At 54.8% G+C, this 11,367-nt stretch overlaps 3 protein-coding genes across 3 annotated transcripts; 2 read left to right on the top strand and 1 right to left on the bottom strand.

Moving 5' to 3' along the window:
- Positions 1 to 337: 337 nt before the first annotated feature.
- KRP23_15114 (Gamma-butyrobetaine dioxygenase) lies at positions 338 to 4,823 on the top strand (the record flags this gene model as incomplete). Its single annotated transcript, XM_067886016.1, has 4 exons — positions 338 to 408; positions 469 to 1,526; positions 1,667 to 3,855; positions 4,809 to 4,823. The coding sequence occupies 4 exons, from the start codon at positions 338 to 340 to the stop codon at positions 4,821 to 4,823; spliced, it is 3,333 nt and encodes a 1,110-aa protein (XP_067736777.1).
- Positions 4,824 to 6,558: 1,735 nt separating this feature from the next.
- KRP23_15113 (uncharacterized protein) lies at positions 6,559 to 7,911 on the top strand (the record flags this gene model as incomplete). The annotated part of the gene is made up of 2 exons (XM_067886015.1): positions 6,559 to 7,241; positions 7,590 to 7,911. The coding sequence occupies 2 exons, from the start codon at positions 6,559 to 6,561 to the stop codon at positions 7,909 to 7,911; spliced, it is 1,005 nt and encodes a 334-aa protein (XP_067736776.1).
- A 2,148-nt stretch (positions 7,912 to 10,059) lies between these two features.
- On the bottom strand, positions 10,060 to 11,226 carry KRP23_15112 (uncharacterized protein; the record flags this gene model as incomplete). Its single annotated transcript, XM_067886013.1, has 1 exon — positions 10,060 to 11,226. One exon carries the CDS (start codon positions 11,224 to 11,226, stop codon positions 10,060 to 10,062), a length of 1,167 nt encoding a protein of 388 aa, XP_067736775.1.
- Between the last annotated feature and the right edge of the window lie 141 nt (positions 11,227 to 11,367).

Raw genomic sequence — 11,367 nt, 5'->3', positions numbered from 1 at the left:
ATGGTGATGCGCGATGGACCTTTTCGTAACGGCTGGATGGTCCTCCAGTGACGGTCCACTTCAACGTGGGGCCAGTAAGCGTCCAGCATGTGTCCACATCACGCCCGACTTGTTCGCGTGGTAAGATCTCCTGGCGGTGGGTCCTCCACTCGGTAGTCACGTCACGATTCAAGTCCATCGGATTCGTCCAAAGACGGAGACCGGAGCAGTGGCTCAACTGCTCAGCGGAGCCCTCCCACACGTTGGCATCCACGATAAACGCAAGCAGACAGCAACTTCCTTGCTCGTCACAATCGCCGCGTCATTCTCGGATTCACTCGCGCCTTCTCACTCCGGTATGGCAGTTATTGTCCAGGTGGAAGTGACCCCTGACCAGGTCCAGCTCACCTGGGGCAACGGAAAGACCAGGTGACGTCACTGTCGTCCATAGGCTTTTCATGCTTGACTAACCTTTTGCCACTGCTGCAGTTCGTTCCTGCACGTGTGGCTGCGTGACAACTGCCGCTGCTCGGCCTGCTACCATGCTGTAGCGTTAGAGCGCATCCTGGACTCGTCCTCCATCGCTCTTGACATCCAACCCAAATCCGTGGACGTGAACCAGACCCACGACATTCTTGAGGTCGTTTGGAGCACGGAGGACGCTCACGAGTCCATCTACACCTTTGACTTCCTGGAAAAGTACTCAGGCTTTGCTAACGAGGCCAACGACGTCGGCCAGAAGCTCTGGAATGTTGCAGACATGGCGTCGGAGCTGCCTCGAGCACGATACGACAGCATCATGGCGGACGAGAAGGGGGTCCTCGCCTGGCTCGAGAAGCTCCACACGTTCGGGTTCACCATTGTCGGCGGCGTTCCGTACGGCCACAAGCGCGTGGAGGATGTGGGGCGTCGCATCTCAATCATTCGCAACACGTTCTGGGGCGAGAGCTCCTGGGACGTCAAGGACATCCCGGACCCGACCAGCCTCTCGCTCACGGGCGGAGCTCTCTTCCCACACACCGACTTGTGCTTCAGTGACTCGCAGCCTGGCGTGCAGTTCCTGCACTGCCTCGAGCTGACCGCTGCCAAGATCGAAGGCGGGGAGAGCACCCTCGTGGACGGCTACTTCGTGGCCGACAAGATCCGTCGAGAGAGTCCGGAGGCCTTCAAAGTGCTCACCACGGAGCGCGTCGCACACGTTTTCTCGAGCAACAAGCACCACTTCCGCTTCGACGGGCCCGTGATCCGACTGGACCCGACCGACGGATCTGTCAAGGAGCTGCGGTACAACCAAGCGCTCCTCGCTCCGCTGGAGAACGCGAGCAAGGAGCTGTACGCGGCGTTGCAGCTCTTTGCCCACGAGACGCGCAGCCTCGCCAACCTGCTGCACTTCCGACTCCACGAAGGAGAAATGCTCGTGTTTGACAACCGACGCATGATGCACGGACGAACAGCGTACAATGCAGTGGACACGCGTCGCCACCTGGAAGGCTGCTACCTCGACTACGAAGAGTTCCAAGGACGTCTCAAAAAGCTGCGAGAGAGCAGTGCGTAAGAACCCACGCAAGTAGCACCCATTCAATGCAATCCACCGCTCTGTAAAAAGCCAGCGAGTACGTCGATTGGGATCATGGAAGGAAGGAGACTTGTCGTTGGTGGCTCAGTTGGTTTCACGTTTGGGATGCAGCGTCCCTTGCCATTCCTTCTTTGGCCGGGCCCCCTCGCCAAGCTCTGGATAAGCCGCAGTTCGAGAATATGACGGTCGAGTTGACAGCGATTGCGATTGTGTTCGCGTTGATGGTCTCCGTGGAGGCTGCACCGGACCCGATGGACTATCCGGCGTGTCCTCAGCGCCACCATCCCGACTTTTACTGCTGCACTAGGTCGAGTAGCACGCGTGAGGTGTTTACCAGGTTCACACGACCCGTAGGTGGTAGCTACGAAGACGACTATGCAGTGGGGTGGGCGCAACCAAGACAAGTCAACTTCCCGTACGCCCGCTACACCCCCGACACGCCCACGTTCACGTACGAAGACCCCGAGTCGGTCTGTCGTCTGCAGACTGTGGTGGTTGACGCACTGACTGGCGAAATTCAGCAGAAGCTGCAGTGCGGCAGTGAAAACGCGTCAATGGTAGAGGATTCCCGAGACGCGATGGTCTTCTGGACGTCGCCATCGAATCCGAGAAACAACAACGCGTCCTTCCCAGTTGGAGCTCAATGTGTGAGCCTCATGCTGGACGACGGTAGCGTGGATGAAGACAGCAAAGCTGCTTGTGTAAGTGAGTCCCTGCTGGGAGATTTCCAGTTTACCAGCTTCATGGAGCCCTCACTGGTTCTTGTGTACCTCGTCTACTTGGCGTGCTTTGCACTGTTGGCGTGGTGGAACTTCCACAGCAGTGCGATTCACCACAAGAACTGCTCACTGACTGAAGGTGATAAAGCTCTTGCCGCTGGTGGGGTCACCGAGCTCAAAGGGATGATGTCGCGGACCAAGTACGCCCTCCTTCGCGAGCCCAACGCGGAACCTAAAAAGCTTTTGCAGACTGGGTACTCTAGCTCAACTCTGGGGCGACTTGTTTTCGTCTACTTTGTGCTGGTGAGCGTCCTGCTTCACGTGTTGCTGCTGGTTGTCATCTGCGACTACTACGGCAGCTTCACCCCTCCACTCTTTGATCCCCTCAGTGCGAACGCGACGGTCTTCTTCCTAGTGTGGCTATTTGCTGCACTGTGGTCGATCGGGATCGTAGCGTATCAGCGAGATCTCCCCAACTTTTTCCGCGAGCCGAGTCCGCTGCACAAGTGCGAGTTTGTTCACATGTTCAAGAGCAACGATACAGAGATCATGCTCACCGACAGGACTGGGATATCAGCGCTTGTTGCCAAAGTGGAGAACTGGTTCAGCAGCTCTGGTAAACTACGCGGCTATCAGGAGACCGTGCGTGTCGAGCTTGTTGATGGTCAGCGCATGGTCGACTTTCAACACCTACGATACGTCTACGACGAAGACCCAAAGCAGTTTGTACCGGCTGAAATCTCCGTGGGACGGACTTACGCCGACATCGGCGCAGCAGGCGGCTCTGGGCTAACCTCGACGGAAGCGAAGAACCGTCTCAGGATGATCGGGATGAACGTCGTGGACGTCAACATGCCCTCGCTCTTGAGCTCGGTACTTCTCGAATTCCTCACCATGTTCTACATCTACCAGATCATGTGCTACTACGTCTGGTACTATTTCACGTACTGGAACATGGGCATCGTCATGACGCTCGTAGTGGTGGGAACTGCCGTCATTAACATTTACACGAAGCGTAAAATGCAAGCTGCGATCGTCAAGATGACTCGATATCAAACGGAGGTTTCCGTGTTCCGCGACAATCACTGGCAGGTGGTCGAGTCACCTGAACTGGTGCCTGGAGATCTGGTGCAGGTGCCGGAGAACTGGGTTCTGCCTTGCGATATGGTGATCGTGAAGGGCGCTACAGTCTGTGACGAGTCCATGCTGACCGGTGAGTCCATGCCAGTCCAGAAATTTCCCATCCCGGACCATAGCGCTACAATCTACGATGCTGAGGGTCGTGGTAAGAAGCACACGTTGTTTTCGGGAACGCGAGTGCTGTCTTCGGGTCGCAATGAGGAGATCCATGGAGTTGTACAAACCACAGGCGCTCACACCACCAAGGGACAACTGATCCAGTCGATTTTGTTCCCTGTGCCTATGCGCTTCAAGTACGATGAGCATCTGAAGGCGCTGATCGCGTTGCTACTTATCTACTCGACCATTGCATGTGGGATTGGGATCAGCTTTCTCTTGGGCAACGGCAAGCTCAACAACAAAATGACGGCGTTCTGCTACTGCATCTTCATGATCTCTGCTGTCGTGAATCCACTGCTACCTGTTGTGATCACTGTCGGACAAGTAAACGCCGCTGCAAGACTTCAAAAAGCGGGTATTTTCTCGCTCAACGTGAAGCGAATCACTCTCTGCGGCAAAGTGCGCGTGTTCTGCTTCGACAAGACGGGAACGCTCACCAAGCAAGGCCTCGACTTCCTCGGAGTGCAGCCTGTGGACACCAAGTCGGCCTCCTTCCTACCTGTAGTCAAGGACACAGCAACAGTCTCAGCCTCGAAGCAGACACAGTACGCGCTGGCTACTTGCCACTCGGTCGGGTCTCTCGATGGCCAATTGGTTGGTAACGAGGTCGAGGCGCGCATGTTCGAGGCAACGCGGTGGACACTCGTGGAGCACGAAGGCAGCCAACCGGTTGTGACGTCACCCAACGGAGACGAGCTCGAGTTCGTCAAGCGCTTCGACTTCGACCACCACCGCATGTCCATGAGCGTTGTGGTGCGCCATCGAGCTACGGGCCAGCTCTTCGTCTTCTGCAAAGGCTCGTACGAGCGCATGGAGCAGCTGAGTCGGCCAGACAGCGTTCCCAGAGACTACAAGTCCGTGGCAGATCGACTGGCCAAGGACGGATGCTACGTGCTGGGACTTTCGTACCGTGAACTGCCGCGAGAATGGACGAATGAGCAGATCGATGCGTTCCTGTCGAACCGCGACGCAGTGGACGAGGATTTGTCTTTGCTCGGCTTGATTCTGTTCCGGAATGAGCTCAAGGAGGACACGGCGGGTGCCATCGCACAGCTAAAGGCAGGCGATATCCGTGTGGTGATGATCACGGGCGACAATGCCATGTGTGGCTGCTACATCGCTCGCAGTAGTGGAATGGTAGCTCCAGACTCACGGGTAATTTTCGGTGATGTTGAGCGAACTGGTAGCGGTTTGCATGCAGAAGTTGGAGCTGTGGAGTGGCGCGATGTGGATAGTGGGGTAGTAGTTGATCATCAAACGGTCAGGAACATGGTACTACAAGGAGAGGACGTGGAGCTGGCAGTGACCGGAGCAGCCTTCAATCGTCTCAAGAGTATGGGCGAGATGACCCAACTGCTCTTCTACGTTCGCATCTTCAGCCGCATGACGCCCGACGACAAGGTGGAGTGTGTCAAAATGCACATGGAGGCTGGCGCAGTGACGGGTATGTGTGGAGATGGAGGAAACGACTGTGGGGCGTTGCGTATTGCTCATGCTGGCATCGCGCTAAGTGATGCGGATGCATCCGTCGTCTCGCCTTTTACCAGCAAACCCAAGACGATTCAGTCGGTGGTTGACATTTGCCGTGAAGGTCGATGCAGCTTGGCGACGTCGTTTGCGTCGGTCAAGTTCCTCATCATGTACGGCGTCATTGGGTCTACCTTGAGGCTGTTCCAATGGTACAACGCTACTATCCTGTCGGAATGGTTCTTCATCCTGGCCGATGGCTTTACTCTCGTGGGTCTCTCATACGTGATCACCCTGTCGCAGCCCCTACCAGATCTGCGCGACCAACGTCCTACATCAAGTCTTATCGGGCCATCCACACTGCTCTCAATCCTGGGGCAAGAGGTCATCAACGTCATCTTTTTGCTATCCGGCATCTATATGCTCACCTCCCAGCGCTGGTACTGCCCGTTCAGCCCCGACAACGTCGACTTGGCCAAGTGGTGGCTACTATCGGACAACCACTTGGCGACAACGCTCTTCTTCACGATCATCACACAACAACAGCTCGCCGCGTGGATCTTCAGCTTTGGTTCCCGCTATCGAGCATCGATCTGGCACAACTATCCGCTGTTGGTGTTGTACGCTGCTCTCGCTGTACTCGACGTGTATCTCCTGCTTGGTCCACCGGGTACACTCACTGACAAGTTTCGCATCTCGAGCGGTACGAACGTGATGGTGTTGCCGGACATCCCAATGCCCCTGGCGTTTCGCTCGCAGTACTTGGCGCTGCTGCTGGGCAATGTGACGGCAGCAATCTTGTTCGAATACTACGTGGTGCTCGGGCCGGTGAGAGACTGGCTGCGACGCAGGTTTCACAGAGACCATCTCTCTATGCGCACTTGAAAACGTGCCTTGCGTCACATGAGATTTACACCCACCGCCAAAATTCGGGGGTCAAGAACTGGATCATTAAAACGCACGATGATAGTTGTTTTCTGTATTACTGCATGACAGGCAATTTCGATGATCGTTCGAAACAATAGGCCTTTAGCTTCGTAATACCTGTACTTCCAGCACCACCTGTCCGTTTCGTACGCTAATGAAGTCGAAAACCTACCACAGTCATTAATCACTCCCGTTCTGCAAGTATGTAGTGGATACTTCTCCTCAACTCGACAAACCATGAGCGAGGTGCTCACTTAAAACCACAACAGCATAACAAAGAGCGGAGAATCAAGATGGACGGACAGGCGCTGATAGCGACTATATAGAAGCAGCTATCTGGCTAGCACTTGTGCAACCCAAGCAATCTGCATTGCAAACGCTCCGGCCTGAAGTTTTTGATCCGTCATGTATCTGAAACCAACGCTGCTTCTCCAAATACTCTTGGTGTTACGCGCCGGCTTCAAGTAGCCTCCAAACGGCATTGTTTTGGAGGATAGCGCGACGGAGCGCGTCAGACGCTTTTCAGAACTTTCATTCCTACTTTTGCCTCTTCACTCGCAAGTACCTGAGCAGCCACAGACTCCAGCAACCATGAAAGTCTTCACCGCCTTGACCTTCGTACTCTCCGCATCGATGATTGTGACCGGTACTTCTGTGGTCGCTGATGGTTGTAAACCATCACGAAAGTACCAAAGCGCGGTCGAAGCCTCCTCGACCTCTAGCTACAGCGATCTCGATGCAACCTCGTCTAGTGGTGACTCGTCCGTGGATGTTGGCGGCGACGACGACTCCATTGCTAGTCACGTACGAGCTTATGACGACTACGACGCAACTGGCTCAGCGTCATATTCGTCGTCGCGTTCGATCTCAACGCCCTTCCAGAAGGTGAAGTCGCTCCAAGCCCGTGTGCAGGGCGACATGCCCAAATGGGATGCCGACAACCAGCGCTTCGTGTCCAAATACTACACCACGTTCGATGAAAAGTACCGAGCTGTGCTCGACACTGTCAATATGGCAGCCGTCGAGGGCGCTCTCAAGTACGTGCAGGCTGAGTGCATCAACGCGTCGGTGGTGACCGACTGCAAGCGCAAGAACAACATCCAGTACGTCGTCTTCTACGAGACGACGGTGGTGCAGCCTGCCGCGTCGATGGGATATTACGCCAGCGCAACGGATGAGTCTGACTACGCCATTGAGCACTGCCCATTCATGCCGATGGATGGCGGCCAGTGCGACCCGAATGCCGACGGCTCATTCCCAGACGTGTGCAACCAGTACATCGGAGCTGCCGGCCAGCCAGACTTGGGGTTCTGTGTCGGTGGATCACTACAGGACAACGAGGCCATCGCGCCATACCCGCACAACTACTGGTTCTCCTTCCCAAACAGTTGTCCACAAAGTCGCTGGAACGACAAGACCGACGCCTGTCGCGAGGAATATCCTGGCGGTATGTGCCCTCTCGGAGTGGAGCCCAATGGAGAGGCCTGCACGTTTGCGTACGAGGTGCTGGGCTACATCCCGCTGGACGACGTCGTGGGTATCACGTCCTTGGTTAATCCGGAGACTGGGGCCTCCTTCGCGAACTACTCGGAGTTTTGCACGGCCGGAGGTGTGGAATTCAGCGTCTCAGTGTCGGACGATGGCGTCACGTGGCTGGATGGTCTTGATTTCTGGGCCAACCCGGGCGACAGTGACGCCAATGCTGAACGCGCGGAAAAGCTCGTGTCTGCTTACGGCGCACTTGTAGAGAAAAACTCAACGACGACTGACGGTGGTGAGATGCAGCCTCTGCCAACTGTGAGCGAATTGACGACTGCCAACCCTCCCTGCTACGAGAACAGTGAGGTCTGCGCTGAGGCCGAGTTCGGTTGTAAGCGCTCGTACCGTTCGCAGATCTGCGAGGTGTGCACGTCCACTGATTCGAATTGCGTCAAGAACCTGTAACTTGGGTATTCAGGTTAGCTGTGTAGCAAAAGGTATTGATATGGTACCAGTTACACTAGAAATGACTCCTTACAGTTGTACATTACGGCGTTTCCGTGCTGTTGTTCCTTTGATGAAGCCAAGCAAACTCAAAGCTGTAATCCACTCCTGGTGACAAGCAAATAGCAGTCAGTTTGGGATATTAACCGCCTAACCCACGAACCTACCCATTTGTGGCAGCTCGGACTGCATTGTCATAGTAACCCAAATGATAAGCTTTGGCTGAACCATAAAAAACTCCCGTTCCAGCACAAAGGCAAGTTGCTGTAGCGAGAAGCGATTCACTAGGCGGTTCAGCACACACACGAGAAGTATCAAAGACACAAGTTCGAGCATCCCGTATCCCAACACACTTTTGACCTTGCTCCATAGCTCATGGTGCGTGAGATGAGCGAGTTGGTGGTAATATCGACGATTGGGGAGGTAAAACAGGATCACCATGTACCCTCCTTGGAAAGGAACACGAAAGCAGTTAGCAACAAGCAACTTGTACCGAGGGTGGGCTGACTCACCATAAATAATAGAGACCAGCACTTCTGTAAACTCGATAAGCAGCATGAACTCCGTCAAGAAGAGCACTTGCAGTGCCTTCTTGAGTAACCGGTGGTGTTCCTGACTGGTAAGTCTGTTGAGGCCGGTTCTTTGTCCAGCGGAAGAGATTCCAGTGCATTTGGCTGTGGTTCCCAACCGAACAGACGATGACAGCGAGTCGTGTGATGCATCAATTGGAGCTAGAGAGCAAAAAGTAGCAGGAATATCGCAATCACCCACTTGCATATTCATTGTCGGCAGTACCTGCTTCTTCGTTACGGGGCGTGGGGTAGAGTCTTCCGCCCATACGTCAGGCCTCCTTTGTTTCCCTGCCATAGCAGGGTACTTCTTGAGAACGAGTTCTGCCGTCGATATCAAGGCATTGGTGCTCACTCCTAGTTTATTCATGGTTTTCTTCACGTTGTAGACCATTCGGTGCAAGTCGAGGAGCGAAATGGCTGCTTGTAAGAGATCCACGGCAATGAGAGTGATGCTTGTGCCAACGGACTGCGAGTTCTGTAAACACGTCGCAATGAAGAGCGCATTGAAAATCTCAATATTGAGAATGACCATTTGGGGCTTCGAGTCATCGAAGCCTGCAAGAAGGCGGCTGGTGACGTTCTTCTGTATCACTTTGTACACCGGAATCAACAGAGCGAACACTGGCTGATACTGAGGCGGCATCTTCGTGAATACGGTGCTAAATCCTGCATAGATGAGTACGTTCGAGACCTGGGCTCCGGTAATTGTCGCGAATCGCACGACTTCTTTCACAGCTTCTGGATTGGCGCGTATGTGAGCCCCACGGACCCTCAGAAAGAAAAAAGAAATGAAGCCGAGCCAGGGGCCCGCCATCAAAAGCGAGGCAAACGGCAGTGGCCAGCAAATTGATGCCGACAAGCCTAAAGCCAGCGCGGACGTGAGAATTGATGCAGGAATCGAGATACAAAGTCCAGCTGATAACCCCAAGTTGAGAATCGGGTTGTATAATCGAATTTGCTCGATTGCACAGTGTGTGTAGATGAAACACGTCAAGGTGCCACGCACCCATGCAACACCGCTGTGCTTAAACCCCTTCTCGGCGTCCTCTAAAGGCATTGCGTCAATCATGGCGACTAAAATCAGGCTGGGCAATGGTGTAAACAGAAGCACCGCCAACGCACGCCAAGAGCTGGTAGATCGGTTGTACTCGTTCATGGCTGTGAAGCGCTCAATGGAATAGAACCCGTGCAACTCGACCTGATAAGCCTCCCATTTATGGATGAAGCGAGCTGCCTGCCTTCGTATCCGCTCGCCGATGCTCACCATCGCCATAATTCACACCAAACCTTGAACGTGAGCCTCGTTCCAGCTACGATGAGCACTGACGGCGGGAAATTCTCGGGCGTCGAGCGCTGTATATTTTTGCACTACCGCTCAAAATAATGGACGAACTGGACCAACTTATAACTGCAAGTAGTTTTATATTTGGACCAAAATACCGCCAAAAGTTGCAAACTTGTCAAGAAATTGACGTTCGTTGTCGAACCTTCAGCAGAGGTGATACGAGGTAGACACGGATCCATTTGGACAAACTTCTTATGCGGCCCAGGCATCAAGGATCTCCTTCCGTTTCTCCTTGAGCTCCGGGTCGCTGCGGTCGTGTACGTCGACCGAAATGCCCGGGAAGTTTGTTTCCAGCAGCGTCTTGAGCTGCGGCAGCTCCTCCTTTGGCGGTGCGTAGGTGCCGCTATTGTTGTCAATGAGCAGCCTGTACTCTCCCTGACGCCCCTGTTCAATGTGGAACTCGCCAGCATACTTGACGTTGAACTGCGCCCCCGAATGGAGCATGTGCTTGGACAGCATGTCCTTAAAGAAGGCGGCCCCCGTCTCGGAGAAGTACCAGCCCGTCGAGATGATGGCGTACGTAAAGAGCACGGGTTTGTCCAGACGTTTGCCGTCGTGAAGCAGCTTAAAGAAGTCGGCTGGCCCGTTAAACTCCCCGTACACAGTGTCCGAGTCATGTTTGTACACGGCCGCGTGCTCCGACGCCACGGCCTTCCGTAGCACCGGAGCTTCCGGGTGATCCGGAGAGAAAATCCTCTGCACGGGTTTGTGGTTGTGGTTCCACACGTTGTCCGTAGGTAGGATCCGCTGGATGTCGTGCAGTTGCACGTGGTAGGCAAAAGACTCGCGCTTCTCGTCGTCTGTGGTGGTGTCTGTGATAATACCATTGATAAAACTCGAGTGCACCGAGTAGTGCACAGGTCCAACCTGTTGCAGGGCTCCGTTTCCGACGACCAGGGTCGGACTCGACTTGACCTTGACCACGATGGTGCCGGCTGCCTTGTCGTTGCGAGTGATGGGCAGCTCGAATGTCGTCTCGGCGCCGTCCGTGTTGGCCGCCGTGAACTGCGTCTGGCCCAGCGCGTCGTCGTCGTCCATATCCTTGTCCAGCAGATAGAGCTTGCACAGCGTGTCGGGCCGCACGTTCTTGAAAAAGAACTTCTCGTTCCACTCGGGCTCGAGCGTGTCGAAGATGGGTCGCGTCCAGGCCACCTTCTGGCCGGCCACCTCGATGAGCGCGTAGGCGTCGCTGGAGGCCACGTGGCCCTTGAGTGCTGCCTTCGCGCCGAAGTAGTCGCCGGCCGCGATGTCCTTGGCGGCCACGATCTCGAGTTCGATGTCGAGGACGGAGTTCTCTGGCACAGGCTCGGCGGTCGGCGGGGCGGTGGAAGGAGCGGGGGATGAGGAAGCTTGACCCATGGCGGAGATGTTCGTTTGATGAGGCGGATTGATGAATGCTTGGATCTGACGTGGATCGGAGTGTGGTTGAAGCGACCGACACGTACCCCCACCTGATTTTCAAGTTGATGATTGTCAGTTGCGTGCGACATGACAGCATTG

This window comes from Phytophthora ramorum (assembly GCF_020800215.1).
Source record: "Phytophthora ramorum isolate Pr-102 chromosome Unknown Phyram_PR-102_s0025, whole genome shotgun sequence".
Lineage (NCBI taxonomy): Eukaryota > Oomycota > Peronosporomycetes > Peronosporales > Peronosporaceae > Phytophthora > Phytophthora ramorum.
Note: the sequence above shows the minus strand (reverse complement) of the source record. Positions and strands in the feature narration are given on the sequence as shown.